Source organism: Myotis brandtii, unplaced genomic scaffold (assembly GCF_000412655.1).
Source record: "Myotis brandtii unplaced genomic scaffold, ASM41265v1 scaffold709, whole genome shotgun sequence".
NCBI classification, from domain to species: Eukaryota; Metazoa; Chordata; class Mammalia; order Chiroptera; family Vespertilionidae; genus Myotis; species Myotis brandtii.
Window position 1 is genome coordinate 703344 of NW_005370782.1, and position 13229 is coordinate 716572.

At 38.7% G+C, this 13229-nt stretch overlaps 1 protein-coding gene across 1 annotated transcript in view; it reads left to right on the forward strand.

Annotated features, from left to right (window-relative positions):
* The window catches only part of UNC13C (unc-13 homolog C (C. elegans)), a 557952-nt gene that overhangs the window by 353616 nt on the left and 191107 nt on the right, over nucleotides 1-13229 (forward strand). Inside the window, exon 17 of the mRNA XM_005882381.2 lies at nucleotides 8238-8371. Within this exon, the coding sequence (XP_005882443.1) occupies nucleotides 8238-8371 (134 nt within the window). The remainder of the gene's footprint in view (nucleotides 1-8237; nucleotides 8372-13229) is intronic.

Sequence of the window (13229 nt, forward strand, 5' to 3'; positions counted from 1 at the left end):
GGTAGCCTGAAGATGGGGTTTACTTGTTGGAGGTAGGGGCTCTGGTGAGAGGACCTAGAGCAGTGGTTCTCAACCTTGGCTGCACATTAGAATCACCTGGGAATCTTTTTAAAATCCTGATTTCTGGGCCTCATCCTCCGGAAATTCTGTTTCTTTGTTACTAATGTTGTGGCCCCACCCCATAACAAAGAAACAGAATTTCTGGAGGATGGGGCCCAGAAATCAGGATTTAAAAAAGATTCCCAGGTGATTTTAATGTCCACCAAGGTTGAGAACCACTGACCTAGAGGCTTATTGGCCTGAGGTATCTACTTGTACTTCCTCATTCCACCCTTTGAGAGTTTTCCCTAACTTCTTTCTATCCTGCCTCAGGACCGCCTTTGTCTGAGCTGTGGAACTCTCTGGTATGGTGATCAGGTTGTTCACATAAAGTTAATATATCTTAACAACCTTTCTCTTTTGTCATTTTTTCCTCTTCTATGTGTAAGCCTCTGTGAAATATTTTCACATCCTGCTTTTTTTTCTTTTACTTCCTGTCTATACCTTCACACTTTGATCAGAGATGCATGTCATTTTGCTTAAGGATAATTAGTCAAACGTAATTTAGCCTTCCAGAATTACCAAGATAAGCAATTTCAGTAAAGTCATTATGGACACTAGAGTATTCTGATGGTTTTCTATTTGGGCAAGCTGAGTAGCAAATCTGTGAAGAGCTCAGAGCTGCTTTCTCTGAAACTTCCTATTATGTCTATGTCTTATTGTCCATATTACCTAAAACTGAATGGAATTTAACAGACACTAGTTGGGACAAGCAGATGAAGGGACTATGGTGATATGAATAGTAAGGATTTATTAATAAGTTTAGTTGGAGTTTTGGGAGTAACAGGATGCTAATGGTAAAACAATGTCAATTAAGAAAGCTCTAAAACTGGGTGTGTGTGGAGGAGGGGAGAATACCCTGCTTGTGCCTATAGCTCTCGAACTGCAAATACGTGCAGAGAAGTTGTGATAGTCTCAGGAACCTAGGAAGTGTGTAGGGATTTCATATAAGCAACAATAACATTATTCTCTGAATGCTTTCCTTCCCATTCAAGATATAACTCAGAATAAAAATCAGCTCAATATTGTTAGTGGGAGGTAATGACTCTTATGTGTCTATAAACTAAATAACCAAATCTTAGAGTTGAGGCTATAAAGGAACAACAAAAAAACGAGTTTTTTAAGTGTGGTCTATATGCTTGTTTTCAGTTAAGAAGATGGCTGGGAATTAAGGTAACTCTGTTACTTTATCTCTGAAATGAGGGTTTTAATAGTTGCCTTTGATATTGGAAATGAATGAAGACCATCCAAATGAGAATAAGCAGAGGCTATTTATTCAGATCTTGCTATAAGAAGGAAGGCAGCCAACATCACTTTTATTTGGCAGAGACTCAAAGGCAGGCAGGGAAGTGGGACAGCTTTACAGTGAAGAGCAGGGAAGGCATCATGACTGATGCGATTGGAGCTTGTTTGAGGGGGGAAACTGGGAGTCAGCTAATGAGAAGGGTGTTCTATGTGCTTGGTTCAGGGAGTATATCAAGTTGGGAGGGGGACAAAATATGAGGAAACTAGTGGTCATTACCAAGTCCTGACCATTCCCAGCTGACTGCTGCAGAAGCTATGGTTTGGCTCCCCAGACTGGTTGTTACAAAGATTGTGGGTCAGATTTCTGTCATACATGGTCTGGCCATTGTTCATTTGAATATTCGATCTTCAAGGCTAATGATTTTGCTGTGAGGATTGAATAAGAAATGAGTTGAAAAGATGCCTCTGTTGTTGCTTTTTGGGGTGGTGAAGTATTAGATTGTTAAGAGAAGGCAGCAGTATCTGGAAGAAAGACACAAGAAGGGTTACTTCACTGACATAAAGAAAGTTCCAACTGGTTATCCTGGGCTAGAGGAAAGGTACCTAGAGAAATTCGGTCCAAGCCTACCTAGATATAGGGCAGTATAAATGTCCTTCCTTCTCCTAGCTAATGAACTTTCCACCTCGCTCTTCACAAGAATCTCAGATCTTCTGAGCACCTGAAACTTTGATCTACTTCAAAAGCTATAGATAGAGTTTCCATTTTTCTAACCAGTGTACTGCCAGGGCTAAGATTTCCTTGTTCAGAGGAGGTATACAGCCAACTCAGAGTCATAGGAAGTTCCAAACATATATGAGATATCTAGTTAACAGTTTAATATGAATTCATCTTGCCAGCCTTTTTTGTTATCAGATTTTAAGCTTCTTTCTTTTTAAATATTCAGGCCACCTCTATTTGTGTGTGTGTGTCTTTATAGCCATGCTATCCCGATTTTTCAAATTTCTAACATCTGTAAACCTTATTGCCAAAACCTTCAATTGCCACTTACCTGCCATGAACCAGTTATCTCCCTATGCACATTGTAGCAATCACCTACTTATACACATAAATTCTGTACATTATTTATCAGAGATAACCATGGCTTCATTATGTTACCTAAGGAATCATTTTCTTCGGCTCTTCTAAACCTCAGCTCTAGGGCCCTTTACCTAATCCCTATTCCTGCCTCCCATTCCCATCATCTAAATGCTTAACACCATCTGCTGTCTTTCTACCTTTCTCACTCCCTACTCCCTCTTTCCTCTTGCCTTCCATGTCCCTTCTTTCTTCCTCTGGACCAAAGTAAATGTTTGTTCCAGCATTTCAACCATTCTTGTCAAACACTCAAATTTGTTTCTCCTTCCATCCATCATTGCACTCCAGTAGCAAATCCAACACTCTTTCCTTGGCATCTACAGTTAGTACTGGAGAGAACTCACGATGAGGTAGAGCTGTGTCACCCTATATTCAGTAACCCACTCTCAGCAGAGCCCCCAAGCTACCTGGCACCTGGCAGTGTCATTATGGGTTCAACTCAAGGCTCTCTCCTATTCCTTAAGGAGCTATTTCAAACCTTTACTACCTACTCCTCTTCTCGCAGGATTGAAATTTCTGGCATTTCTTGTTCGCAATCAACAAGATTTATCTGTAAGACTCTTTATCAACTCCAGGGATAGCATGTTTTTCATTTATATTTGAGGCTAATCTTCCCACATACACACTAGATCCCATTCTCTTCCATTTCAACAGAGGCCTCATTTCCCATCTATGGCTCTCTTCAAAAAGTTTTTATTCTTTCTGTGTTTTAGAATTTCCCCCCAAGGTTTTATTTCTAACCATCAATTCTCTTCCCTCTCTTTGAGTAATTTTATTTACGCCATAAATTCAGCTACCATTTATATCCTAGAATTCTTCTATCTATATTTAATAGTCCAGAATACTTTTTCATGCAAGACCAATCTACTTAATTACCTTCTGAATATTCCACTTGGTTTCTCTCTCTCTTCCTTCTCACCAACTAGGCGATGAGTTGTATCAATTTTACTTGACTCTTTTATACATTTAATTTCATTAAATTTACTGCTACTACCAAGTCATTTAAAGAAACAAATGTAATTAAATACTCCCATGTTTTAAATCATTTAATAAAGTTTGGTTTAAATGCAGATTCCTTAACATGACACACAAAGTACTTCAGGATTTAAAGGCATCTATCTCTAGAGCCTCCCCCACTCCCCCAAGTGTTTTCAGAGGCACATTTATTCTGAGGAAAATTTTGCAACATGGAGTGTGGAAAATAGGAGGGAGCACAGGGTTTATCAACTTCAAATACATTTGAGAAACTAATGCTCTAGTATTAGCTCTCAGAGCAGTTGTTCTCAATCTAGGCCCTGAATCAGCAGCAACAGAATTACTTGAGACTTCGTTATATATGCATATTCTCAAGCCTCACCTTAGACCTACTGCATCAGGAACTCTGTGGGAAGGGCTTAGCAATCTGTATTTTAGCAAGCCTTCCCAGCAATGCTGATACCTATGCTCTCCATGACAGGGTGGATCAGTTGGTTGGAATGTCATCTCATACACCAAAAGGTTGTGAGTTTGATTCCCAGTCAGGGCACATACCAAGGTTCTGAGTTTGATACCTGGTCAGGAAACATTTGGGAGGCAACTGATCAATTCTTCAATTCTCTCTCTCTCTCTCTCTCTCTCTCTTGCTCTCTCTCTCTCCTCTCCTCTCCTCTCCTCTCCCTTCCTCTCTCTAAAATCAATGAAAATAGCCCTGCTGCATGGCTCAGTGGTTGAGCGTGGACCTGTGAACCAGGAGGTCATTGTTCGATTCCCAGTCAGGGCACATGCCCCAGTTGCAGTCTCAATCCCTGGTGTGAGGCGTGCAGGAGTCAGCAACCAATGATTCTCTCTCATCATTGATGTTTCTATCTCTTTTTCCTTCTCCCTTCCTCTCTGAAATCAATAAAAATATATTTAAAAAAATAAAATCAATGAAAATATATCTTAGGGGGAGGATTAAAAAATTACATATGCCCATTGAACAAATAGATAGAATGTCACAGAAATATAGCAATCTTAGAAGTGTTGCATAAGTCTTACTATCATGAAGATATCATCTATTATTTCAACACTTTTGTTTTTTGCACATAACAGTTCTTGCTATATGTTGATCTTTTCTTGGAGCATCTTCATATTTTCTTATTTGAAATTATGAAGGTATAGTATACATCTTACCAGCTTGTCTGTACAAGCTTTTTTTGGTACTAAATTATCCTTTTTAAACATGACTATTGAATACTTTATTCAGTTGACCCTAGCAACTTTGCACTTTCAAAAATTCCTCTCCTCATTACACTGTCACAGATTTTCTTTCAAGTTTCTTTCCTCAATAGTCTATTAACAAAATATATTTTAGTTGCTGTAATAATGATGACCAAAATTAAAATTGAAGTACTAATTCATAGTTTTATATTTATTGTACTTTGTTTGTTGTTATTGAGTTTATAATTATAATACTTTAATATCATGTAAATATATTATAAACTATATTATTATAATAAGTACTAATTTTTATAAGTTTCAATAAATATTAATGTACTTATTATCTTTTTAAAATGTTTACTATCATTATTTTAATTTTTCCAATCCTAAGTCAAATGCCCTAGTAGACCTCAAGGAGAATAATAAAGTCTTACTTAGAAAATGCAATCCTTAATATATCAGGTGTATATTCTAATATACCTCATTGTGCTCCATTATTTAATTTTTTATTTACTTTTTAAAATACTATTTTTAAATATGTTTTTAATTGATTTGAGAGAGAGAGAGAGAGAGAGAGAGAACATCAATGTGAGAGAGAAACTTTAATCAGTTGCCTCCCTTACACACCCTGACCGCAATTGAACAGCAACTTAGGTATGTACACTGATTGGGAATCAAACCAAGGACCTTTTAGTGCATGGGAGGATGCTCAACCAACTAAGCCCCACTGGCCAGGCCTGTACCCCATTATTTTAAACATATTATATTAAGATGCACTAGTCCTTCTGGCCAGTGGGGCTCAGTTGGTTGAGTATCGCCCCATGCAGCCACATGTTACTTGTTCAATTCCCAGTCAGGGCTGGGGTTATGGGCTGGGTTCCTGATAGGTGGTGTGCAGGAGGCAGTGAATCAATATTTTGCTCTCACATAGATGTTCCTCTTTTTCTCTCTCTCTAAAATTCAATTTAAAATCTTTAAAAACAATGCACTAGCCCTAACTGGTTTGGCTCAGTGGATAGAGCATTGGCCTGTAGACTGAAGGGTCCCAGGTTCGATTCCGGCCAAGGGCATGTACCTTGGTTGCGGGCACATCCCCAGTAGGGGGTGTGCAGGAGGCAGCTGATCGATGTTTTTCTCTCATCAATGTTTCTAACTCTCTATCCCTCTCCCTTCCTCTCTGTAAAAACTCAATAAAATATATATTTTAAAAACAATGCACTAATAAAATAGGGAAAACCTGATTTATGATATTGCTCTGTGGTACGTAAAAACTTAATGATTCAGCATTCCATTTGGTTTATTTTGGTGCAACATCCAGAATATGATGCAAAACATTGTACTATCAAAAATCTTCTAATGTCACGAAAAAGAGTAATGGGAATATAATTTGTGACTTTAGAATTAATGCATATTCAACTATGTACTTTAGTCTCTCCTCCTTTCCATATCATACTCTGCAGAATGATGATAAGTGACTGTGATGTTAAATGTGTCATCTATAGTCATTTCCTCTCATTTAATTATATTACTTGACATAAGTTAGACATACAGTTTGGCTATGTGCTCATCATGATGATGAATGATAATATTCTAATATAGTCTACCATGGCCATCAGAACTAATTTTATTTACAACCTTCACAACTCACCAGTCTCTCTGATTTCTAACTATATCATAGAGAGGGAAATCTATTGATCTTAATGTAATGAGTAAATAATTACATTATTGTGACAACAATAAAGTCCTGTTCACAAAAGAAAGAGAAATTTTGATAGAAAATGTAATTTAAAAGTAGGCAAGGCTTGCTCAGCCGGTGTGGCTCAGTGGTTGTCCGTAGGCCCATGCACCATGAGGTCACCAGTTTGATTCCTGGTCAGGACACATGCCTGGGTTGCGGGCTTGATCCCCGATAGGGGACATGCAAGAGGCAGCTGATTGATGATTCTCTCTCATCATTGAGGTTTCTCTCTCTCTCCCTCTTCTTATCCCTTCCTCTCTGAAATCAATTAAAAAAGAAACATATAAAAATTTAAAGTAGGCAAGGCTGAATATTTGTAAGCCTGCCTTGCTGCTTTTATCTTCTAAAAGACCTACCGATGTGCCTTGATGTTCCTCAGGAATTGAAAAGGGAAGCCTGCCAAGGACTGTCAAGTGGTTCGCAGGGACCAGACATACAAGGTTCTTAAGGTCCTTTGAACGCTGCTTATTGTTCACTCTGGCAATTTGAAGTAATTTGTGCCAGCCACTAATTTCTTGACTATTTTAATTTTGCTTTCCAACTTTTAATATCTGTTGCATTTTGAGCACAAAGGTTAATCAACAGCACTTGAAGGCACCCTAGAAAATTATGTGTCCCTAAAGGTACGTTATAGTCTGTGTGTGGAGGTCTGTAATAGTTAGTGGATTCCACATAGGGCTGTATTTTAACTTAAGTGAGAATAATAATTGGGTGATGACTCACCCAAATCTGGTTACATGTCTTTGGCAGCATTAGAAGATCTACATACAACCATTCAGCAGAGGGTAGCTGATTTTCTGATAAGACTTGGTAGTTAAATATGACAATTGGTTGGGCCAAACATAATCTAATCTACCTTTTATAACAGGGATCCCATGAAATTTCTGAGCCACAAATTAAAGTTTTCAGATATTCTGGACCTAGAAACTTGTAAATAATTTAACAAAAAAACAGTAAACGAAGCCATCTTTCCTTGATCAGTTTTTTTGCCTAATTTTAAAAAGTAAATGTAAAAGTGCTCTAAGAAGATTATCCACCAAACAAAATAACTAGCATAATTTTTCAGTATGTTTGAAAGAATTACATGCATTGAATATGAAGTTTATATGTGAAACTTTCAGGATTATTATTGTATTTCATTAATCTCAATGTAAATTTAGACCATCCTGGGCTACACTCTTCCTTCTAGAGGTGAGAGTTGGAGATTCATTCAGTATGGTAAATCAAGGATTCAAATATCACACACACACACACACACACACACACACACACACACACACACACAGTCTTCCAAAGTTCTAGTTAACTAGATACATTTGTAAGTGGAATAAGAGAGTTATGGGCCATGCATGTAACATGTATATATTATAGAATCTAATAGTACTGACTTTGTTACCAGGCAACCTTGCGTTCTGCCCACTTGCTACCAACTTGACTTTGAACAAAATATTTTGGCAGGATAAATTTTCACACACAGCCATAACACACACACACACACACACACACACACACACACACCCCTTTGTATACAAAGAATTCAACCTTTCTCTGTGGGTGAAGCCCCATAAAAAGGATAATTTCCACAATAATAATTCTTAAGACTATAGTCAGAAGAAGAGAAACAATTACTCCAGAACCAAAGCATTTAGAAATAAAGCCTGGCCACTATCTTATGGGATACTATTTAATGAAAGGAAATCTGAATTTTGTAGTTTTGCCTCACATGATCTAAGGATTTTTTCATCACATTTTTCTCTGATCCTCCTGTTTGACAGTGACATCTAACTAAAGTCACACCATTTAACCTTTTTTTTTTTTTCATGTTATGTGACCTGTGAGCAGAGTAAGAAACAGGACATTCCTCGGGAAGAGCAGGGACCAACCACCAAGAATTTGGATTTTTGGCCCCAACTTATTACCCTGATGGTCACTATTATTGATGAGGATAAAACTGCCTACACACCTGTCCTGAATCAGTAAGTACACTGTTTTACAAATGAATTGATTTTATTCAACTAAAGTTAAAATAAGTATTTGAAATACAGTTTATAATCTCATGACAATGACAGTGGTTCACAGAAGGAAATATCTTTGTTTTGCTTTCTATTGTTCTTTTTATTTTTTTTATTTTTAAAAATATATTTTATTGGTTTTTCACAGAGAGGAAGAGAGAGGGATAGAGAGTTAGAAACATTGATGAGAGAGAAAGATCCATCAGCTGCCTCCTGCACGCCCCCCACTGGGGATGTGCCCGCAACCAAGGTACATGCCCTTGACCAGAATCTAACCCGGGACCCTTCAGTCCACAGGCCAACACTCTATCCACTGAGCCAAACCGGTTCGGCTCTATTGTTCTTTTTAATGTCAGGTTTAGAGTTACATTTCTTTCTGTGAAACCTAGTCCTAAAAAACCAAATGTCTTTCCTCTAATTGGAATCTATGTTTTATACTGAAGAATGTCTATCACCCACTGAGTTTCCATGTGTCTTGCATAACCCATACCAGTTAACCACTGGTCTGCTTTCTGATACTATAAACTAGTTTAGAGATTTTATTCATTTTAGCAAAGGAATCATAAATTACATATATTATTTTGTCTGATTTTTTTCACCCATATTTTGAGATCCATTCAGATCATATTGTCAATACTTCGTCTTCTTTTATTTCTGAGTAATATTCCACTACATAGATATACCACAAAATGTGTGTCCATTCAAATATTAGGGTTAAGTTTAGGATTATTGACACCATTGTTTGTTTGTTTTTTAGATTAGGTTGCTTTGAATATTTGTTTGTAAGTTTTTGCATAGACACACTATTTCATTTCATGTTGTAGGTACATTTTTGATATTTCTTTAAACTGCCAACATGCTTTACAAAGTGGCTGTACATTGCCAACCCTTGGTATAATTGGACTTTAATTGTAGTTATTCAAATAGTGTACATTGGTAGCTCACTGTGGTTTTAATTTGTGCTTTTCTTTGTGTTTGTTTTTTGTATATGCTGTGATATAGAGTTTAAGATTCTTTGGGATTTTTTTCATATGTTTATCTAATATCTTAAACTCTGCTTGTTAGAAAAATTATCCTTCCCCCTTTGAATTACTTTGGCAATTTTGTAAAATAATCAATTTAAGTATATGTGTGTCTATTTCTATACTCGGTTCCATTGATCTATTGATTCGTACATTGGTAAAGTAGTGATAAATGTCTTCGGCTTTAGTTTGGAAAACTATCGCTCCCTCGATTACAAAAGAAAATTTTGCTAAATAGAATATTCTTGTTTGACAGGTATGTTTTTCAGAACTTTTAATATATCATCTCACTCCCCTCTTACCTGCAAAATTTTTGCTGAAAATCCACTGATAGCCTTTTGGGGATTTCCTTGTATGTAACAAGTTCTTTTTCTCTTGCTGTTTGTAAAAGCCTCTCTTTGTCTTTTATATATTCTTTGTTGAAATTCTCACTGTGTTCATGCATTGATTTCCTGACATCAGTGAGCATTTTTATGACCATTATTTCAAACTTCCTATCAGGCAAATCACTTACGTTCATTTCAATAAGATTGATTTCTGGTAATTTATCTTGTTCTTTTGTCTTAGGTATCCCCTTGCATCTTCACTTTTCTTGACTATGTGTCAGTTTCTGAACTTTAGATAAAATTGCCTATGAAGCATCCATCTTATATAAAAACTGCTGTTTGAAATTCTAACCCTGCTATTTTGGCTTCTGTAAACGTTTGCTTGCTTAAATAATAAGGAAAATAAGACTACTCCCATTCCAGAGAGGCCATTAACCTTCCCCAGATGAAGTTATCAGTGCTGGTGCCAGGCCAGGCCTTTGGTTGAGGTCTCAAAACCCCAGCACATAGGGCTCTTTAAGAACTTGCAAAGGGGACCGGAAAAAAACCCTTATTTGGGAGACAAAGAGCTGGAAAAAGTATAAATAGGAAAGGTTCCTCCATGTTTTTTGCCCAGAATTTGAAAGACATTTTTCTCTGGGCCCCCATGTAATAATAATAATAATAAAGTGTAACTCCATTTCTCTGGGCATTGCTTGGTTTTCTCCAGTCTTCTGTAACACCTAGACTTCACAGAGTGGTCTTCTCAATCAGTGCAGCCCGAGCTTGGGTTGTCTCTCAAACCTTTATGATAGTCCAAGCTTCTGTCTTTGTTCTTAGTGGCTCCCACAGCTGAGGGTGTACCCAGGCCTGTCACTGTCCCGAAGGGGAGGAGTGCAGCCAGCCCGGATGCAGGCTAATTAGAAGCCAGACCCTGGGGCAACAGCTGGGAAAGAATATAATTAAGCTCCTTCCAGGGAGAAACTGGAAGATGGGCACTTTTTCCTGCTCTGTTCTACACTGAGCCCAGGAATATAGCCACAGGGGTAGGAGGTGGGGAAGAGGATACACCTGCACCTATTGCAAAGCTGCTTATTTGTTTGCTCTAGTCCTGTGGGACTTGTGAATGCAAGCCCTATTAGTATCAGAGCTAGGTGATTTGAGGACCTGTCTCTCTGGTGGTAGCCAGAAAAGTTGGGGCACTCCCTTTTAGGAGATGCTGACATTGTAATTTTGTTGTTGGAACAAGCTAAAGGGAGAACACAGGACAAGTGCCCATCGGCATTCCTGTGCTCTGGGGAGGATCTCAGCCATCCCCTAGATCCATGGTCTGCAAACTGCGGCTCGCGAGCCACATGCGGCTCTTTGGCCCCTTGAGTGTGGCTCTTCCTAAGCCTTAGGAGTACCCTAATTAAGTTAATAACAATGTACCTACCTATATAGTTTAAGTTTAAAAAATTTGGCTCTCAAAAGAAATTTCAATCGTTGTACTGTTGATATTTGGCTCTGTTGACTAATGAGTTTGCCGACCACTGCCCTAGACCAGTGGTTCTCAACCTTCCTAATGCCGTGACTCTTTAATACAGTTCCTCATGTTGTGGTGACCCCCAACCATAAAATTACTTTTGTTGCTACTTCATAGCTGTAATTTGCTACTGTTATGAATCGTAATGTAAATATCTGGTATGCTGTATGTGTTTTCTGATGGTCGCGACCCACAGGTTGAGAACCCCTGTGCCTAGATGCATGTTAAATTAGAACCCAAGCCCCCAGGCATCAGCTTGTAAAGAATGCAGTCCAGTCCCTTCCAGGGAAAGACTGGGAGATGGACATTTTTGCCTATTCTTTCTGGATTGAGCCTCCAGGGGACAGTTGCAGGAAGTGCTCATGCACACATTGATAACAGCTTCTTTATTTGCTATGGTCCTATGAGTCTTATGTACACAAGCACTGAGTCCATCCCTCAGATGGGAGTCTTAAAAGTTGAGGTACTAAGTATGCAGTCCAAACCCTTCAGTACTTGGGGAAGCTGGAAGCTGGGGAATCCCTCCTAGCTATATGGCACTGTGTGGGGAGGGGGTTGCGGGGGAGGGATTAATAGCAAGACTGTGTCTCAGCCTTATGTCATTTTGTCGTGGGAATTTTCTCATTTACCTGATATGTAGGAGTCACTCAGCTAGTGTCTCAATTTTTCTCAGAGGAATTGCTCCATGTATAGTCATATGTTTAGTACATCCCTGGGTGAGGGAAGTTCAAGAGCTTCCTTTTCACCATTTTGGTTTTCCCAAACCTACTTGTTCTTAAGTTTTTGTAGTTTGTGCCTTTAAAAATTTTTTTTTATTTAATCTAAGTGGTCAAATTTACTATCATATGATTACTCAGGACATTTTTTATTATTCTTTTAATGTCTATAAAATCTGAATAATTTCCCCTTCCTCATCTTGTTACAGAATTTACCAGGGGACCGTTATATACACAGGAGTACTTGGAGACACAGGAAAAACCCATTTATTTTCAGATGTTTCGCATGTACTAGTACAATGACTCAAGGGAGACTGTTTCTCTCCAAATCCTGAGCAAACCAATATGGAGGAAGCTCTCCCTTTATACTTTTTGGTTTCTTTGTCCCCCAAATAAGGATCAGACTTCCAGACCTTTTGCGGGCTTTGCAAGAAGCCCCATGTGTTGGGATGGGGGTCGTGAGACCACACCTAAAGGTCTGGCCTGTCACCAGCACTGATAACCCCCTCTGAGGATTGTGTATTGTTCATGGTTTATGGCCTCTGTAAAATGGGAGTACTTAGATAAACAGGTCTTGTAAGACCAGATAATGGAGGAAGGGGCAGTGACTAGACCAGGGGTGGGCAAACTTTTTGACTCGAGGGCCACAATGGGTTCTTAAACTGGACCGGAGGGCCGGAACGAAAGCATGGATGGAGTGTTTGTGTGAACTAATATAAATTCAAAGTAAACATCATTACATAAAAGGGTACGGTCTTTTTTTTTTTTTAGTTTTATTCATTTCAAACGGGCCGGATCCGGCCCGCGGGCCGTAGTTTGCCCACGGCTGGACTAGACTGTAGGCTAACAGGAATGTGCATTACATTACTGGCACAGGTTCAGATTGCTATCCCCCCTCTCAAATGTCTTATTTTTCCCATCACTCCCCCCTCATTGATCCTCATTATTGATATTTTACATAGCCTCTCATTTTTCCTGTCCAACTGGCTAGACATTTATTAATCTTCTGAAAATGAAACATTTTGGCTAATTAAAACTCTATTGTTTTTGTTTTAAAGTAAACCAGTTTCTTTTCTCTTCTTTATTACTACTAGAGGCCCAGTACACAAAAATGTGTGCACTCAGGGAGGTCCCTATGCCCGGCCTGTGCCCTCTCATAGTCTGGGACCCCTTGGGGGATGTCCACCTGCTGGCTTAGGCTTGCTCCCCAGGGGATCAGGCCTAAGCTGGCAGTCAGACATCCCTCTGGCAGCC